Below are 21,047 nucleotides of genomic sequence, written 5' to 3' on the forward strand. Positions count from 1 at the left end.
AATTTAATCTACTACTGGAAAGAGAAATCTAATTAATTTAAGATGAATTTTAATAAAGACTTAAATAGAAAGAAAATAATCTAGATTCTTCTGTCTTTTTTCCTTCTCTTAACCAGCCATTGGAAGTGTCTGCTTTTCATGGTGCAATTAGAAAAGTTCCACTAAATTACACCTTAAATTTAGTCAGAATTATCCTGAAGCAACACTAAACTGATGTAGATGTAGAAAATATTCAATGCAATACTTAAGCACCATAAATTCAGGGCCAAACCTACTACAAACTTTTTGTGGTCAAAACTGAGTAACTTTTCAGTCATTATTTTGCTACAGTTTGTAGTCATTTAATCTGTGAGAATTTGCCTTTTTCAAATTGATAGGAAATATAAATTTATAAAAGCCAAAAGGCAAACGTGCTCTAAAGATCACAGAAGAAATTTTCTGCCATTTGGAGCATGTTATGTCTCAAGAAGGCACAAAAGTACAATAAAAGTCTGTCTAAAGGCTTGGGATTCTTACGTGCTACCATGTTACATCCTTGGTAAGTAAGATGGCAAGTTATCCTCTTGGTACCAAAACCATTACTTCCCACTGAGGCCACGATCCCACATTACTCATCCAGAACCTGAGGCCCTGGGGAGAAAACTAGCCAGTTGGTCCAGCAGCATTGTTTATATGTGGTAGTTTCTAAGATTAGTGTCCTATATAAATAAGTTAAGGGCCCTGGTCAAACAATTAGATCTTGCTGTTCAAAGCAAGTATATAGCAAAAGACTGCTATCTGAACACAATTGAGAACAGCAAAGAAAAAAAATTCACATATTTGAAGAAAAAATCCATACATTGATGCCCAGGCACTAGATCCTCTCTTCGAATCTATTTATTTTTAAGCTAGACACAAATTTGACCAAATGCTTTTCCAACACACAATAAACTGAAAGAGGGACACAAGCTACCAGGCAGAGTCAAAGGATGAAAGCATCAAATCTTTATGTCCTACCATATGCCAGAAAGGATTGAAGGACATACTTAAGAAGGCAAGACATTTTTTTATCCAATACAATTCACATGTGAAAGACTACCTCAGTGCTTAAGGTACACAGCTACCCAATATACCAAAATATACTGCTACACAAACATCTCATTCCTTCCCTGTTGACGGCAGGCACGGACATAGTGGTGTTATCCGATTCATAAGGAAAATGGAATTTTTTTAAAATAACGGAGACTTCTAAATCAAGAATCCACTAGCAAGGGGGTGACTGAGGAAATTATCTGGAAAATTCTAGGGATTTCTTTGGGTCTACAGGTCCAGCAGTGACTGTGGACAAGGCCGCCCAGAAATCTCTCTCAACTCCCAAAGAGCGACATTGGAGGGGCTGCAGTGTTTTATCCTCAGGTTAGAAAACAGACGAAAATAAAACTTCTGTGGAGTCAGGATCACATCAGTTACTCTTAATAATAATACAGATAAGGCTGGTCAATACCTCATGGTGTTTACAGAGACCTTTAGCAAGAGGCACGTTGCATCTGCATGTAGCTAGATAAAGGCCTTTAAATTAAGACATGCTAACATTTCTGTTTTCTACTGATAGACAAGACTGAAACTGCAGTGGTTAATCTTCGGTTGATTTAGGTGTTTCCCAGAGTAGAACGGTAAAGAAGTGCTCAAAATCCTCTTTAAATCCTTTCAATTACATCATGCAGAAAGACTCAATTTGGTGCTTATTATGTTTTTTTACCCTTACCTAATATTATTTACTAATCACACCTTTTCAAAGAGAGGTGATTTTGGCCTCTGCTTTCACAGGCAATACTACAGAGGTGGAATTTAATAACACTGCCTTGTTTTCATTATATTTTAGTCTTTAAAAAAAATAAATTAAAAAAATAAAATAAAAATAATTTATTTTATTTATTTATTTTTGGCTACGTTGGGTCTTTGTTGCTGCGTGCAAGCTTTCTCTAGTTGCGGCGAGCAGGGGCTACTCTTCGTTGCGGTGTGCCGGCTTCTCATTGCGGTGGCTTCTCTTGTTGCAGAGCACGAGCTCTAGGCACGCAGGCTTCAATAGTTGTGACACACGGGCTCAGTAGTTGTGGCTCACGGGCTCTAGAGCGCAGGCTCAGTAGTTGTGGCACATGGGCTTAGTTGCTCCGTGGCATGTGGGATCTTCCCGGACCAGGGCTCGAACCCGTGTCCCCTGCATCGGCAGGTGGATTCTTAACCACTGCGTCACCAGGGAAGTCCTACAGTCTTTTACTCACAGAAAGTGATACTAATTTTCCATTTACCAAAGTGATATGCTCCCTTTTAAAAATAAATTGACATCACAAAGTGAGTCGCTTTTTAAAGAAAAGTATCAAGTAAAGACTTTTAAATATAAAATTAGAATGGTTTATGGAAAAGGCAAAAACCCATCAGGCTCATTCTGCGTCTGGAGTTTAGAAATGCTGCTTAAAAGTCTAGTTACCACATACACGAATTAAAAACTGTTATTTTAGGGACTTCCCTGGCGGTCCAGTGGTTAGGACTCTGCGCTTCCACTGCAGAGGGCATGGGTTCCATCTCTGGTCGGGGAACTAAGATTCTGCACGTGATGCAGCCAAAAAAAAAAAGCTGTTATTTTATAAGCTAGTTAGTGAACTAAACAGTTAGTGAACTTTGTGACCAGAACTGTTTCCTATGAGTAATGTTAAGGGGCATGAATAATAACCAAATTTTCAGGATAACTGTATCTGAAATCACTCGTTTTACAGCTGAACAAACTGCAGGCCAAGGACAGGTGAACTGTGAGACCGGAGGAGCCCACAGCTGCAATCCTGGTCCAGAGCCCTGCCTTCACATTTAGGACGTGATAAAGGAAATTTGGTTTCTCAAATTGATATAGAGTTTAGGCAACATAGTAATTTCAAGATAACTTGTACTTTACTTAAAATAGATTTTGAATGACATCAAACCAGGACTTGATTCAAGGGCTGAAGAGCTGTCCAGCTTATTAATACCAACTGCTCCTGGAACACGGGCTCCTTTTATTTCAGGTGGGGGAGATGAGAACAGATTCCCTCAGAGGAAGCCACCTGCTGGGTATAGAAAAAGGATGGGGCAGCTGCCATTTTTCTGGCTTACTGTGCAGAGATTTTGAAATTTTAAGTTATTTTGTACACTTTTTTCACACCTGCAACCAGGCGACAGAATGAGTCCATTTGAAGTTACGACCAAAGACTCCAGCTGCCCCTCAGCTCTGACTGGCACTCTGGGCCCATTCACTTGCCCCATCTCCCCAGTGAGAGTTTACACACACCTCCCACCAACGGCTGCAGACTTCCAACCCTTTTTCCGTCTCAGCCCTTCACTGGCAACGCGGAAGCTTTGGAAGAGAACGATCCCATTCTCCCAGTACAAAATCTAGCAAGCTATCTGCATTAACATCCATCCATGCACTCCAGAACCTATGCACCACTAAGTTAGAGACTTTTGTTTTGGTCACTGCTTTCTCCTCAGTACCTAAAATAGTGCCTTGTAAATAAGAGGTACAACAGGTCCGCAATAAATACTTGAATAAATGAGCAAAAGCACTGCCCTCCCTTCTGACACGGGAACTGGCACTGTCCCTGGGCCTGTTGGAGGCTAACCTCGTCCTAGCTCTCGCTCTTTCTTGCCTGCCCACTCGAGTCCAATCGGCATGTAATACGTTTTTCTCCTTCCAAGTTAGAATCCTCCCTGAGCTCCCCTGCCCCTCAGCTGCATCCCACTCCTATCTCCCTTTACATGAGAACCGGAGCCGCCCCGTTGCTGGCTCTGCTTCAGTCCCCTTCTGCTCCCACTCCCTTCTTGAAACACTTTCTTCACTTTTGTTTCCAGTGTGTCCCATTTTTCCGGTTTATCTCACCAAGAGATCTGGGAGTCTCCTTCGGCTGGCCCCTTTCAAATGTCGGGGTACCACAAGGCCCACGCCTCCCTCTCCTGGAACTCTGTGCTTGCTACTCAAAATGTGGTCCCTGAACCAGCAGCGTGGGCATCACTGAGGAGCTTGTTAGGAAGGTAGCGTCTCGGACCCCATGCCAGACCTACTGAATCAGAATCTGCATTTTTGGAAAATTAGGTGACTCACATGCTTATTAAAATTTGAGAAGCACTGATCTAGTTACATGAGTGATTTCAGTCACATGACTTTAAACTCCCTTCACAGGCTAACTCCCAAATATTTATCCCCTGTCCCTTCCCCTAACTTCAGCCCCCCAACTCCACACTGGAGTCTCACTAGAAATCTATCAGGCACCTCGAACCTAAGTGCAAAACAGAAATCTTGATCCCTCAAGCCCAAAACCCAAGTCATCCTTGTCACCCCTTTGCTTTCCAATCTCTGGACCAAAGTCCTGCTGATGGCTGTACCTTTAAACACAGGCAGTCCTACCACCTACCACCACCTCCGCTGCTCCCACCCTAGTCTAAGCCAGCAATATTTTTGGTACAAAGACTTCTGACAGTCTCCTATACCTCCCTATCTTCACCAAGGCTCCCTATGATAAGTTTGCACAAATTTTCCATCATGGCTTCCAAGAAGCCCCTCCCACATTACATCAAATGCTCTAGTCAAACTGACAAGACTGTTCTGTTCCTCCCTCCTCTAAATCTTTGCCTGCCTCACTTCACTATTTCTTTCCGGTCTCAGCTCAAGGATCACTTCCTTAGAGAGACCTTTAACCACATTAAGTAGAAGACTCACCTCCCTTTCTACTCATTTCCCCTCTCCTTACTCTGCTATCCTTCCCTTTTGGGATTTAACACCATTACCTGGAGAGAGATATATATATATATATACACACATAACTCTGCCCCTAGAATGTCTGGTCCATGAGCAGGGACTGTTTCCTGTTTTTAAACCATCCTACTTAGAACGGTGCCTAGCACACAAGAAGCACTCAAGTACTGAGTCCTCAAGTATTCTTGGTGGAACTTTTGGGGACGGGGGACAAACTCTCATGTACGTATCCACACTTATATAGGCTTCAGTCACACAAACCTGGATGGAGAGAATCCACTAGTGGTTTTCAATAAGTTCAAATTTTCATAATATGGCAGTGGTTCTGTAACTTTTCTGTACATTACAATCACCTACGAATCTTTTAAAAATTCTAATATTAAAACTACATTTCAAATGAATTAGGTCACAACTGCTGGGTGGGACACAAGTATCAGTATTTTTTAAAGCTCCTGAGGTAATTCCAACGTGAGACCAGTTTGGGAAGCACTGGTATATAGTATGAGTTGGTAAGCATGGTATGAAATAGTATATGAAATCTATTATACTTAAAAAAAGAGGGCTTCCCTGGTGGCGCAGTGGTTGAGAATCTGCCTGCCGATGCAGGGGACACGGGTTCGGGCCCTGGTCTAGGAAGATCCCACATGCCACGGAGCAACTAGGCCCGCGAGCCACAACTACTGAGCCTGCACGTCTGGAGCCTGTGCTCCGCAACAAGAGAGGCCGCGACAGTGAGAGGCCTGCGCACCACGATGAAGAGTAGCCTCCGCTCACTCCAACTGGAGAAAGCCCTCGCACAGAAACGAAGACCCAACACACCCAAAAATAAATAAATCAATAAATTTATAAAAAAAAATATATCAGTCATTCTCAAAGAGAACACATCTTCCAGGACTTTCCATGCTTGTTTTCCTGTCAAACCTAATCCAAATTTTGGGACTTCTGTTTGTAGGTTCATTTTTTCCCCATATGCTGATGCAAATTTATGTATGAAAGTGTCGACCTGTATGTGAGTCACATCTGGAAGCTTTGGGGGGCTTTGCACATACTGATATTTTTAATGGTGTCAGGTGAACAGCTCTATCCTGGTAACAAGGATATAATCACTAAGACAGAATGCTATATTCTCAAGAGAGAAAAGGATTTCTTCACAACTCAGTATTTCTTGCTCAATATAATCAACTCCAGTCATCAATCAAAATATCCTTAGGACAGAAGCTAATAAAATACCGTGCATTTACCCGTCTCTAAGCTCACCTTTAAACTGTCTTCACACCACAGAATGAAGGACAAAATTAATGAAAGAGAAAAACAAGTCCTTTGATTATTAAAATCCTCACTACGGTGCAAATACTGTAGATTTCAAAAGAAACTTGGAGATATTTAAGCCAACTGCATACTACTGATGAGTAGCCTGACACCCGGATGAGGTGAAATGATATGCCTAAAAGTCACACAGGAGAGCCAGAAGAGAAAAACACACTTTTTTTTTTCTTTTTCCAAACAAGCAAACAGGATTTTTCACATGTTAGTCAAAAAGAATCAAGATCATCAGATTAGGAAGAAATGAGGAATAAAAAGTATGTTACACATAGATTTTAAGGACTAGTCAATCCACTGCCCCCCACCCCTGAAAAACCAAAAAATTCTCCAAATATACGAACATATATCCATCAAGATGTTTACCCTTAAAATATCAGAATCTTGGAAAATTCAATTTTAGAATCTTGGAAAATTCAATTTACAAATACATTAAACGTGAAGACACCAAACAGCACCAATACCAGAAAGTTAAGAAAGTAAATACACTATTACTTAAAATAATATATAATTTCTGATTGGGACAGAAATGACCTATAGCTACTAGCAAAACTATTTCAACTACTGTCTGACATAAAGGCAATATTTAAAGACTAGTATATGCCATTTTCCCGCTGATAGGCCTGTGCCTAGGCATCCCAGCCATGGGTCAACATGAAAAATATTATTAAATGTCTTTTTAAAATTGCTCAACCTTGAACCATGATACTGCACAACCCAAATTTTGCCAATATAAGCCAATGGCAGCATTTTTGGTATCCTAACTGTCCCTACCTGTCCCAATTAAAACAAAACAACTCCCTTATTAAGCACTAGACTGAATGCAGCTATGAAGCAGCAGCAAGGTATTTATAAATGGGCTACTGACAGTGTATCAAAATGCTACTATGGAAAATAGAGCAGCAAATACTCTAATAAGAGCACATTATTCCACATGGAATCCCAAATTATTCTTATCTCTAGTTCCTTAAATTCTTGGAAGACTAGAGATGACCAAGTGTATGTATAAATGGGGCCAGGAAGAGAGACGCTCTGAATGGTATAGTGTTCATATTTTAAATTATCCAAGATAATCTGAATGCTTACAGAGAACTCCAACTATATCTAAATTTTTTTAAGCACATAGACTAAAATGCTAGCAAAACTTTGGTGTTTACCCCAAAATTAGCATTGCATTTTCAGTGAAAAGGAAATAGGCATGGTTTGTGAAGTTATTATGTTCACACCACCCTTCCCTACTCCCTGCTCCTTTCATCAGGTGATCTGAAGATTACCTGGCTTAAAATATTTGGTAATTCAGTGCAGAAAATTAAGGTCACAGACAAAGTACAACAACTTTTAATACACCATTAATACTAATGATTAAAAATTATTGCATAGTCTTATGCATTTACCCTAAAACATTTTCTGAAAGTAAATTCTGAAAGAATTATATAAAAGACAAATAACCCTTTAAAATGCAGATGGCCTTTACTACCTCGATCTTCTCTCCTTCTTTGTCTTTTCAGTACTTTTGTCCATCGTTTTCTCATTATCTCCCCTGCACTTTGGGCAATACCATTTCCCCTTTGGTTTATAGGTAAGTGAAACACATGAAAAGTGAAACCATTCAATTGGACACTGTTCATTGTCACATCCGATCATTTCCCCATAAGACACTTGGTTACATAAACAATATGTAGGTTCGTTGGGATCTATTGCAAACTCAACAGGCGAAGCTTCCCTTTCCTGCTTGGCCTTGGAACGTTTCTTTTTCTTGGCTGACTTGGATTTCTTTTCTTTAGGTGGCTGATCATCACAGTCTTCAATCCCATTCGTCATGTGACACAGATCACGGCTTTCACTGGTTCGCTGTCGGCGGGGTCTTCTCGAAGATCGTTCTGGTTGGCTGGAATCCATCTTTGCTTTATCTGAGGCTCGCTCACTTTCAGCAGGATCTTGAAAACACTGTGAATGTAGCTCCATTTGCCTTGCCCGATTTTCCACCAATTCGAGCATCTGTGTGACAATCTGAATTTTTTCATCTCCCAATTCTTGACTATTGATTAATGCTCTCTGGAGATGCTGCTGGAGGCGTTTTTTCTGGTTTGAATCATCTTCTTTCTTATATTTTTCATAGACATCATCAATTTCCTTTAATGTTTCTAAAAGAGGAAAAGAAAATATATGGTAGCACATATAACATTTTTCAAGTTAGTTATTTTTCACAGAATTGGTACAGTTAGAATGAACTCAAACCATAAAAGCACACTCCTCCATAGTATGAATACATGAGAAACATTTCATTTCCCTTACAAAGACCACATATTATCCAACATGAAAGTACAGAGATAAACTAATAAAAAGAATGAACACAAAACTCTCTTAATACTCATTCATCTATATTAGAAAGGATAAGAGATGTGTGGCTAATGATTAATCAAAAGTCTTTACTTGGGCAGAAACACTCTGTGCCACTTTAGAGTTCACCCAGTGCCGTACCACCTATACTTCAGGTAAACCTCAAAACTACCCTGTATATAAAATTTCCAGGCTGGACTCCAGCCGTAAAACTTAAAAAGGTTCCAGGACTACTCTAGATTACTGTCCAACTGTGTTTACAGGGTTTATGGTTCAATCGATGACTCGCCACAGAACTCTAGAGAGACGCTATACCTTGACTTTCATATCATCCCCTGGACGTTCTTAACAAAGCAGACACAAGTAACTCTTAGCTTCCCATCATATTAGCCTGAATGGCTCTTTTATTTCATCACATGGGAGAGTCTGAAAATCAAGCTATTTCCGGAGCAGGTTTAGGTTCAGGTTCTGGCATCAATTGACTAAGCTACTAACAAAATTATAGTAAAGTTGGCATTGGATCACTGTGCTTTTGTAGATAACTCAGCCGTTGGTTCTCAGCCTTTTGAACTGCTGATTTAGATATTGTATAGCATGAGGACCCACTTACATTAATTAAAAATGGCCGAGTCATTAGAAGGTATACAAATATCTGAAAATATAGTTCCAGATGTCACCAAAATTTACATAGATGTCTTATTCAAATCTGTTCTGTTTCTCATCCTTATGAGATACAATGCTATCTGAAAGAGTTCTGTCTTAGTAAAGGTGGAGAAACAAAAATTAACTGGAATTTATCACACCCGATGCCATATCACTGTTCTATCTTCTAATATCACTGCTCTAACGACAACAGAAATGTTAGACGACCAAATACATACACTGGGGGTGTCTGTGAGTAAGGTAACATAGAGCAAGTATTCAACACAACTTGTGAATTCCCGTCGCCCTGGAGAGTGTAGGTACTCACACTTGACGGACAACTATTTAACCCGGGATTCATGACAATGTGCTCCCACACATTTGAGGGTACTCATACCTGCAGAGCATATTTTTAAACAATGTTCACATCTAGCCCATTTCCCCAGCTAGGTATGTAAGTGGATTTCTTAAGAATCCAATTTTCCTCCAGGAAAAATAAGGAAATTATATATTTTCCCCTCAAACACACAAAATGTGAGGTTTAAAAAATAAAAGCAGGGCTTCTCTGGTGGTGCAGTGGTTGGGAGTCTGCCTGCCAATGCAAGGGACGCAGGTTCGTGCCCTGGTCTGGGAAGATCCCACATGCCGCGGAGCAACTGGGCCCGTGAGCCACAACTACTGAGCCTGCGCGTCTGGAGCCTGTGCTCCACAACAAGGGAGGCCGCGATAGTGAGTGGCCCCCGCTTGCCACAACTAGAGAAAGCCCTCGCACAGAAACAAAGACCCAACACAGCGATAAATAAATAAATTAATTAATTAATAAAAGCAAAACTTATTCCAAACACTCTGTATCGAATAATCAGGAATTAGAAGCTAAATATATTATTTAATAGCAGCACATTGATATTATACATGAGGTAAAAATTCACATTTTTAAGACACCTTAATTACCCGGTGAAATAACACTTACTGAGCCTCTTCCATGTGACTTTCTCAGTAATCCCCACAGCAATCCCATGAGGAAGCCACCACTTTTATATGTGAAGAAGATTAAGCTCAACAGGTATCAACCCCAGACTTTGAACTCTGCCATTATCTGTCAGTCTGGCTCTGCTCTTTAAGCACTTTCTACTCAGCTGCATGGAAGGCACTTAAAATTAAGTACGAAATTTTAGTTCAAAGGTTATTTACCTTTGAACTATGAAAGAGAAATACTGGAACAAGAATACTGGAACAAAAATTGACGTTCTCTAATAACCATACCCCATAATAAATACTTCATTCAATTGTGAAATTGTTTTCTTCATTTCTCTCTGTTTTTAAGGCTACTTTTGAGGTTCTTCAGTAACTTCTGAAAGTGCCTCAAATAGGTAGGAGAGAAATTTCTTTGACTACCTATATAATTTATAACATCGAATTTTGCTGTAGGTATTAAATCTAAAACCAGGAAATACTTAAGAACTAGCAAAGAAACAAAAAACATGAAAAACCAAGAACACACAAGTATATAAAGCTAATAGAAAACTGAAAGTTGAGCTTAGTAAGCATGTGCACAGTAAAAACTAGATCACTGTTTTTGTATTACTCTTCAAAAGAACTACAATTTTAATGGGGCTAAAATTTTTTTAAATCTCTCGATCTTTCAAGGCCTAATACTGTTTCTCATGTTACCAAAGCTACTTCTGTCAACTTTAGATGGTCAAGATGGCAGATTTCCCTGGAACAAATTGCCCCCCCAGCAATTCAAATGAAAAAAAAATAGCTTAACTTTCATGAAGGCAAACATGTCTTTAAAGAAATGTAAAAGCCTGCAAGGTTTACAAACTTCAGAGTTATGATTACTTGAAAAACTAAAAATGTTCAACATACAATTTTTAAGCACACATGTACAATATATAATATTTTAAGGTTACAATTCAGGTATGTGCTCCATGTCTATAGAAAATACCTTTGGAGAGCTTTTATTTAAAAAAAACAAACAAAAAAAGATTTAAATAATTTAAAAACGAGCATGTGCACCTGCAGCAGCCAGGCTGTGGAGTCAAACATTCCCCACTTAATTGGACAAGTTACTTAAACTCCTTGTAAATCTTAATTTGTCTGCAAAATGAATTTTTACTTCATTGAGTTGTGAAGATTAAATGAGATAATGTTCTGGACGTGGTGCAGCAATTGACACACAGTAAGTAATCGTATTAATTCTCTTCCCCCCAACAGAGATCAGTCCTGTCAGTCATATGGGTTCAAAAGGCAGAAATAAATTATAGGTGAAAAAACAGAGACACTTAAATGTTCTATCAGGCTACAGGCCCGAAAATATCACCCCAGAAATGCGTTCCTTAGACACTAAATAATAAAACTAGCGACGTGTCGAAAAACAGAGAATGGGTCCAAGAAGTTATCTTTTTAAAGTCCGTATGGCTGATTCCACATTATGTCTAAGGTCTGTTCCTTGATTCAGACCTCCTTGTTCCTTAAACCAAACGGCTCCCCATTTAAACTCCTCCCCTTGTAGTTACAGGCGAAAGGGCCACCAATGGTAAATAGTAAATGTACTCTCTGTAAAAAAGCTGATTCCAGGGAATCAACCCTAGCTCCTTGGGTCTGACCACAAAGGGTGGCTTTTGCCTCCGTACTTAAACTTGGCGAAGTACGGATCCAGGGGTTAAGAGACGCCAGGCGGTTGCCCAGTCAACTAACCCACATCCTCCAGAGGCCCGGAAGTGACGCAAGGCCCGGAACCTACGCGGTGCAGAGGCCAGCGACGATCACAGTAGCTGTGTCTTTGTCGTGATTGAGTGATTGGGAAAAAGTCGAAAAATCAAACAAACATGTCCCAAATCCCAACACTGACTCCGCTCAGGACGAGCTAATGTCCCGCACGGTCCCCGCCCGAACAGCCAGTGTCGCCCAAGCCTTCGTGCAACCAGCCATTTTCCAGACGGGAGGCAGCGCGCGCGTCCGCGCCCCGCCTATGTCCTTCGTCACGACCGCAGGCCCCGCCCCCAGGGCGGGCGGGGGTCCACCCCGCCACACACACCCCTCTCCCTTCCCCCGCGGGGACCCCTAGCCTTTTAACCATTTGGCTGAAAGAGCTGTGAAAAGCTGTGGCCCAGAACTTTCCCTGGGGTGGGAGAGGGAAAGCCTCCTCTATTCCCGAGCCGGGAGCCGGAGAGCCGAGGGAGGGACCTCCCCGGAGGCCGCCTTCGCAGCCCTCTCGCGCCCCCTCCCCCCTGCACGTTCCAATGCATCTGCTCTCAGGGGGTGGGAGCCCGGGGGGGGGGTGGGGAAAGCCAGGCCCCGGAGGCCAGCGGGAGTCCGGCCGCGGCCGGCCGCTCACTCCCCACAGTCCCCGCCCGGCTGCACGCTCCCCGGCCGGGGCAGGAGGGTCTGCGACACCGAGCAGGCGAGGGCCGGAACAAATGCTTCTTAAAATGGCTGATTCCTCGCCACACCAGCTGCAGCCGCTGGGTCTGCAGCGGGGGCTGACAAGCGGCCACCACCCTCACCCTTGAGACCCCCGAGAAGTCCTCGCCGACCGCAGCGGGGAAAGGGAGGGCCGCGAACCCGGTCTCCAGTCCCGTTCCCCCGTCCCACACACCAGACCCCCTCTGTGCAGTCAGGGGACTGTCACAGGAGAAATGGAAAGTGGCACTTCCCCGGGCAGGCTCCGAGCGACCGTGCCCGGCGGCCAGCGGACCCGAGTGGGGGAGGACTCACCGGCAGCCCCGCGGCCCCTACCTTGATATTTGTTGTCCAGCTCTCGCAGCACGGACACGTTCCTCTGCATGTCGTGGGGCAACGACTCCACGCACTCGAGGTAGTCCTGCACATAGCAGGTGAGGAGCCGGCTCCGCTCCCCGGTCAGGAGCGCGGCCGACGAGTAGAGTTGCTGTTGCTGCTGCCCTAACATCCTGCCACCGCTGCTGCTCCTCGCCGCCGCCGCCGCCGCCGCCTCCGCATCCAGCAACCACACATGCAACAGCCACGGCCGCCGCGGCTCCTCTGCTCGTCAGCCCGGCGCCGCGGGGACACCGGCAGCCGCTCGAGAGGGCACAGCCGAGTCCCCCGATCTCTACTCCCCGCAAAAGAAGCCCTCACTCCCCGCCCCCGCGGTAACAAGCCCAGGGGCGGGGCGAGATCGGGGCTCCCTCCTTTTCCCCCTCCCTCCTCAGGACTAGAGCAGCGGGGATCCCCCCAGCGGAGCTGGCGCCGGGGTCCCGGGCGTTGACACTTCCTGTCCCCCTCGGAGTCACCAGATGCTACCAATGCCGTCTCGTACCTCGGATCCCCATGACAAGCCTCTCGCTGGCCTCTTTCCTCCCAATCACCCTCAGTGCCTGACGGAGAGTCTCTCACTGGACCGCCCCCGCCCCTCAGGCTGCGGCCGCCTCTGCGCCTGCGCAGGACTCCCTCCTAATAAGGCCGGGGGCCCGCCCCTACCGCCCAGCCGAAGGGTTCGCATTCTCCCGCCTTCCCTCCGCCACCCGGGCGATTGGTCTGTCAACTCTTGGCCCGGGGGGAGGGTGCGGAGAGCGGCCAAACTGTAGGCTGCGCCCCGCCCCCTCTTAAAGGGGAAGCACTGTCGGGTCCGCCTCTTTGCTCAATGTCTGAATGGGACTTGAGGGGGCAGGTGGTTGACCCCTTCCTTCCGTCCTTCCCACAGGGAGGGGGAGGCTTGGCCCAGCTCCCTCGGCCCGGTGTTACCGACTTCTTCCCCATCAGATGGATGTAGCGCGGCCCCTCGCGAGCCTTAAAAGGAGCAGCAGGCGGCCACCTTACGCAGCGACCCGGAGGGAGTCCTGCGGGGACTACGCGGCGGGCTTGAGGCGAGCGCGGCTCCGGGCATGCGCGGCGGCTGTGTGCCCGCCGGGCCGGCACCGCCCTCTGGCTGTGTCGTCCTCCAGCCGCGGCCTTCGGGCTCCCGGAGCACCGGGGCTGATCGCCGAGGTAGGCGGTGCCCTCGCGGCCCCCTGCTTTTCTTTCTCCCTTAGTCCGTCCGCTTTTTGAATCTCCCTCCTGGCTTCTGCGAGCTCCCGCTCTTCCGCAGACGCGGGGGTCTCCCGCCGCACCAGGACGTGCAGGTTTTGTCCACCCTAGGGCTCCTGAGGAATCGCGTTTAGTTTAGGCTCACTCTGCCCCATACCTGTTTGTCCGACAGACAACCTTTTAAAAAAAAAAAAAAGTTTTCCCCCTGGGGATCAGAACGTTTAAACATCAAACGTAGGCAAGGGCTTCCTGGCGGCGTGAGGGGCACCACCACCTTAACATCTACGTAAGACTGAAAACCACTGGGGGCCGGGGTCCAGGGGTGATGGAGACGCGAGGACAGACCGAATCCGAAATCAGGCCCACGTCCTCATCTACGTGACCGGCCGACAGGGTTTAATTCCTATCTGGGGTTAAATGAAATGCCAAGCAGAGGAGTTGATTTTAATTCCAGATGGACTCAGTGTATATAACAGCGTGTATTTTTCAAAGAAATGGGTGTAAAGAGAACGAATACGCGGAGAATTTTAACGGAATGCCTATCTAAACAAGCACTATTGTGAGTAGTACATTTGAGTTAAAAAGAAAACGTGAGGGGGCGATAAATTGGGATTTCTTCTTATATCCAGTTGGTTTGCAGCGGTGGGGCACCTGTTTGATGACCTATTTAGGGCAGTTTTGAAACAGCTGTTAATAGTACGTAACCACTGACAGAGAAAGAGAAATCTAGACCTTGATCTAGAGGATATTTTAAATTTCAAACCGAAACAAAGCACTATTGGAAATTTGAGTCTTGGGAACAAGATAATATTGCTCAGGACTCAAAGATTGTCTTGTATTATTATCCTGTGACACTTGGAGGTTTTGACCACTTGAATATTATTAAGTCAACCTAGGCAGTCCAATGTCTTGTATTTCTGAGAACCGTCTAGGGATTTTCTTGTCATTCTTTAAATCAGATTAAGCAGCCAGGTCTTGTCAAAAAAGTCACTGTTAAGAATTGAATTTTAATCACATTTTACTTAAACCCTACTATTTTTGTTTACTCATAGATTTAAATCAGCTAGTTTTTATTGAGGCCTAAAATAATGCAAGATGCCTTATTATTTACTGATTCAGATTAGACACAGAACGCACATATGGATTTTATTCAGCCTGAGAAGTGATCTGCAGGCAGATATAACACATGGTTAGAAACTAGAAGTGAGAAAACGCAATGATTTATAATACCTAGAGCACTCCTTCCAGGAACCATGAGCCGGATGAAGAAGGAAGGATGAGTATGGAAATGAAGACCTTTTAGAGCATTATTTTGACCTTTCATAATTCTGTTGAACAGGCTGAAAGGAAGCAAAAAGTCTAAATAATGATTTTGCAGCTTGTGTTGATCTAAACCTATAAAGAACACTCTCATATGGTAATCTATGTGTGTATATGAATTGTCAGACATGTGCTTTTATTGCTATATTAATTTATAAAAGTTAATCAAAGACTTACTGCTGCGGTACTTGTGAAAGCAGATTGTGTGAAGAGAGTAAAAAAAAAAAAATCACTGTACTCCCCAAACTGAGCCCTTTGACTTTGGTTATTTATCATGTCCTTTTCTTTTTAGTAATCGCTTAACTGGAAATTTGGGGCCTTTTGAAATGGGGTTCCTGTACCCTGCTAAATGCAATATTTAAAAGTCCCCAGTTCTCCACAATATAGAAGTTAATTGGTGACATTTAATTGTATGAATAAAGCAAAAAGGCATCTTATTTGCTCTTAAGTATATTTTCTGAAGTAACCCTAAAAAAGATAAGTAACCTACACCCCCAAATTAGTAGAGCTATCTGAGGTTAACTTTAATTTCTAAATCAGTTACTGTGAGACATCCCTGGTAGAAATGTTTAAGAGATCTCTGGTAGGCCCTTATTTATACTGTAAAGGGAGGGGGGACCACTTCAAACTCTGATGGAAAACAAACTAGCAAGTAGTTCTGAAGGTTTCCTAGAGATACCTCCTGAGAAGATTCAGCTACTGCTTGAGTCAGGACAATTAAATATGAAGTCCTTTTTTTCTTTTTAATATTTTTTAAAACTTTATTGTGGAAAATTTCAAGCACACACAAAAGTAGAGGTAATAGTACAATAAACCCTAATATACCATTCACCCAGCTTGAACATTTATCAATATATGGTCCTTAATATTCCACTCCCTTATCCTTGATGGATTATTGTCATTTTCTCTGTACTTTAAATATGAACGGATAAGAGAGAACTTTTTAAAAACATCCACAATACCATTATCCCATCCAAAAATTATCTTACTGTCATTTAATATCCAGACAATTGAAATTTCCCTATTGTCTCATTAATATTATTTTACACTTGGTTTGTTCAACAGGATCTAAACAAATTCCACACTGCATCTGGTTAATGAGGTCTTTTCTAAACTAGTAAAAGGTAGTTAATTCCCTGTTTAATTCAGGGAAGCAGATAGCAATGTTTTTTCTAAGGAAGATATTTGGATTGTTAAAAAGCACTGTTCAAAATGTAGGGAAATTCAAGAAAATCACTTTAAACAAAATCCTCATATTGAAAGGTCACCAACTGATAGCCCACTGTAGAAATGTAATTGTACCTAATGCAAATAAATAAATCCTTTAAAAATCTAGACATTTGCTTTAGAGTGTAATTTGTTCTAGAAGGTCCAAGCATTTTAAATTGTGCTGAAAAAACCTGAAACTTTAAATCAATTCATTAGTACAATAGGCGACAACAATAACCACAAATACTAACAGTCTACATCTCCACTGAGCTCAGTTTTAAAGCATTTTTGATTGCTTTATTGCATAAGTAGTACACCTTAATTGTAGAAAAAAAATAAAAAAGAAGACATATAAAATCACTAAAGACTGGAACTAGGTCTTCTTGGTATCTAAGTATACTCCCAAGATGATTCCATTTAGTTTTTTGTTTTAAGGAAACACTTTGTCTAGGACTAAAGGACAAAGTTAAGAAAATACCAGATTCTCGAGATGGAATATTGCTAATATGGGTACTGTTAGCCTGTACATTTAGTTTATGAGGTAGGCAGCGCAGATGGGTGTATACAATCAATCTATGGGTTACAGTACTGTGCAGCAATTAGAATGACCACTAACAGCAAAAGAGGATCCTAAACCTTTTAATGAAGGTACTGTGAATGACTGGATCTATAGTCATAGAATTTTCAGTATGATAAAATGTCATTCCCATAACCAAGAAGAAGAGCAAACACGTATTATCCACTTTGGTTATCCCAGAGAGAAAAATAACACGTATGGTATACTTTGCATATTGCTGACCAGAAAAACATTCAATTTTCCCTGGATGGTTACCATAGTTACATGAGCCGTTTATAACATCAAGAGGAGGAACTAGGTCACAGTATTAAAGGAGTTTGAATTATGCAATTATGTTTCCTAAAAGCAGGGGAAAGGGTTTAAAATTTAGGGAAGAGAGATTTATACTAATGTTCAAAATTGAAATTCTAGTCTAATTTTGCTGGTGAAACAATAAATCTGTCTAAAATTAAATGGTTGATATTGTAGGTGTAAATAGTTTATCCTGTACAAATAATGTAATAGCTTGATCCGTAAGTGTGATAAAAGAGATGCCAGCATATCCTGTCCTTGTCGATACCCCTTTATCTTAGTGAGCTACCTTACCTTAAAATGTTTTTGTAGATAATCAATAAACCCAACAATAGCCTAGAATCTTGGAGTAGCCAAAACATGTAAACTGAAGCTTTGACCTCTTACCTTTGCAAGTTTGAGATTAAAGCTTGGTACAATGCCTGTCATATGCTACTCTTAATTTGTTGTAGAGATTTTCCTATTAATTTCATCAAAGGGACAGAGAAGGATGGTAAAGAGGGAAGGTGTTGAAAGCCATGTTAGCATAGACTTCATCCTCTTTAAATTATGTGTTTTTTCTTTTACTAAGAACCTCAAAAAGATAATTTTATTCAAGAACTGTGTCTGTTGTATCAGAGCCCTGCACAGTGCTGAATAAATAGAGGTTGGATGAAGGAAAAGCAAAGAAGGGGCTTCCCTGATGGCGCGGTGGTTAAGAATCCTCCTGCCAATGCAGGGGACACGGGTTCAAGCCCTGGTCCGGGAAGACCCCACATGCCGCGGAGCAACTAAGCCCGTGGGCCACAACTACTGAGCCTGCACTCTAGAGCCCGCGAGCCACAGCTACTGAGCCTGCACCCCACAACTACTGAAGCCCGCGTGCCTAGAGCCCGTGCTCCACAACAAGAGAAGCCACCACAATGAGAAGCCCGCGCAGCACAACGAAGAGTAGCCTCCACTCGCTGCAACTAGAGAAAGCCCGCGCGCAGCAACGAAGACCCACCGCAGCCAAATAAATAAATAAATTTATTTATTTTTAAAAAAAGGGAAAAGCGGGGCTTCCCTGGTGGTGCAGTGGTTGAGAGTCCGCCTGCCAATGCAGGGGACGCGGGTTCGTGCCCCGGTCCGGGAGGATCCCACATGCCGCGGAGCGGCTGGGCCCGTGGGCCATGGCCGCTGAGCCTGCGCGTCCGGAGCTTGTGCTCCGCAACGGGAGAGGCCACAACAGTGAGAGGCCCAAGTACAGCAAAAAAAAAAAAAGGAAAAGCAAAGAAAAAACTTCATCTCAAGGTTGCACAATTTCAGATGGTCATTTTTAATCTTCTGATCACTATAGACTCATAGACTTTGTATAGCTAAAACTAATCTTAGTTCAGTGATTTCCCTCAAAGGAAGAGAGAGCAGGCAACAGGCAGCCTCACTGAGTAGCTGGATGAGCCACTGCTGCTGATGTTAATTCATCATAACCATCATGTCTGTAGGGAAGGATGGGGAAGAGGTTGAGAATCCCTATTATAACGCACCTCTAGACCAATTTTTTTTTTTTACAGGTGATAATATGGGGACCCAGAGAAGTTAAGTAACTTGTCCAGGGTCACACAGCAATTCATGAAATAAGTGTACACTAAAAAATTTAAGAGTAAAACAAATATTAGTTAATTTTAGCTGATAATCATTGGAAAGGAGAAAAGTACCCATAGAAAAAACAAAAACTTGGGATATTATAAAATTACTTTTTCTGAGAAGTCTTGCAGCAAATTTGACAAAATTACCTCTAAGGGAAAATCAGAATTTCCTGAACAATAATTTCCAAAATAATCATAAAATCAAAAGTACTAGAAATCATGTATCCTTTAGACATTTATTTTCAAGGGCAAATGCCTTATGCCTTCAGCTCTAGTTAAAATAAGAATGGCCTTTTAAAAATAAAACTCATGCTACTGGCCAGGAGCTTTTTGCTGAATCTTTTGTTCCTTGTAATGATTCTAATTGATTACTTAATGAGGCTTTATTGGAGCTGTTGTTACATTAATTGCTCTTGGTAAGGTTAATTTAATCCAGCACTTTGGTGAATATTGATTTAGCTTCTGAGGGTAAATTTTAAAAAATTGTTTATCTAATTTATTTCCGTAAATTGGAGTTCTCTGACCCTTATCTATGGGAACCAAGTATATCTAGCTTTATTCAATATATCTTTCTGCAAAATTGTGTTAAAACCTTATTTTGCTACAAGTAATTTTGTAAATTTATTTATTTTATTTATTTTTGGCTGCATTGGGTTTTCGTTGCTGCGCCCAGGCTTTCTCTAGTTGCGGCGAGCGGGGGCTGCTCTTCGTTGCGGTGCGTGGGCTTCTCATTGCGGTGGCTTCTCTTGTTGCAGAGCTTGGGCTCTAGGCGCACGGGCTTCAGTAGCTGTGGCTCGTGGACTTCAGAACGCAGGCTCAGTAGTTGCGGTGCACGGGCTTAGTTGCTCCACCGCATGTGGGATCTTCCCAGACCAGGGCTCAAACCCGTGTCCCCTGCACTGGCAGGCGGATTCTTGACCACTGTGCCACCAGCGAAGCCCCTACAAGTAATTTGAAATGTGCTGGTTCTATAAAATAAAAGACCCACATTTTAGAAATATTTAACAAATAATTTATCTCATTTTCTTTTGTTTTCTAGACTGCCCTCAATTGTTTTCTGCTTGAGAAAACATAGGTTGTGTTCTTCATTATCTATCTGCAGCCACGGTGTGGCATCTTTTGTTTGTTCTAACTGTGGTATACATTCCAGATCTTTTAGCATAATACCCTTTGGTCACAGAAATGACATCTTCAGGGAGACGACTTTGAAGAAATGCCTGAAAGTGACAGTAGAAATACTTTCTTCTGTTACCTGCTGAAAGTAAGTACTAGAATTAGAGAGATTAAAAAAACAAAGATATAAAAGATATGGGGAACAATTTCTATGGAAAGTATTAGAGGCTAAAAAGCTTACTGTTATGGGAAAATAGAAGAAACAGAGAAAGGAATGATTACTTCAGCCATTAACGGTGGTGGTACAACAGAATTAAAGTTTAGGGACCATGATATTTAAATTATATCTACAGAAACTATTTGTTACTCCTTTATGCATAACAAAAAATACAGTTGTAATACAGGGTTGGACTAATAGCCTATCTAACGTAATCTTTGGAGACTGGCATGTTGATTCAAAAATAATTGCAAAAGAGCCTAGTGACTTCCTTACATGATGTTAGTTTTATTTTTTTTAAATTTATTTTATTGACATATAGTTCATTTACAATGTTGTGTTGATTTCTGCTGTACAACACAGTGATTCAGTTATACATATATATACATTCTTTTTCATATTCTTTTCCATTATGGTTTATCACAGGATATTGAATATAGTTCCTTGATGTTAGCTTCAGAATATGCCTAACTTTTACTCTTCAGGTAAAATATCTCTGGAAGAATAGTCCAGTGTTATCTATGGTAGCAGTTGCCTCTGATTTAGAGCCTGGGGATCTGCAGTTGGAGGGAGACTTAGTTTTCACAAATATCATTTTGCACATTTGATTTTTTTGATACACGTATTGCTTTAACAAAATTTAAACTTTATTTTTAATATAAA

At 42.2% G+C, this 21,047-nt stretch overlaps 1 protein-coding gene across 1 annotated transcript; it reads right to left on the reverse strand.

The window, feature by feature from the left end:
* Positions 1-5,567: 5,567 nt before the first annotated feature.
* Positions 5,568-13,489, reverse strand: ING2 (inhibitor of growth family member 2). The gene is made up of 2 exons (XM_060001121.1): positions 12,803-13,489; positions 5,568-8,223 (listed from the first exon to the last, which is right to left on the reverse strand). Exons 1-2 carry the CDS (start codon positions 12,972-12,974, stop codon positions 7,553-7,555), a joined length of 843 nt encoding a protein of 280 aa, XP_059857104.1. The 5' UTR covers positions 12,975-13,489; the 3' UTR covers positions 5,568-7,552.
* Positions 13,490-21,047: the final 7,558 nt, after the last annotated feature.

The sequence above is a fragment of the Delphinus delphis genome, chromosome 21 (assembly GCF_949987515.2).
Source record: "Delphinus delphis chromosome 21, mDelDel1.2, whole genome shotgun sequence".
Lineage (NCBI taxonomy): Eukaryota > Metazoa > Chordata > Mammalia > Artiodactyla > Delphinidae > Delphinus > Delphinus delphis.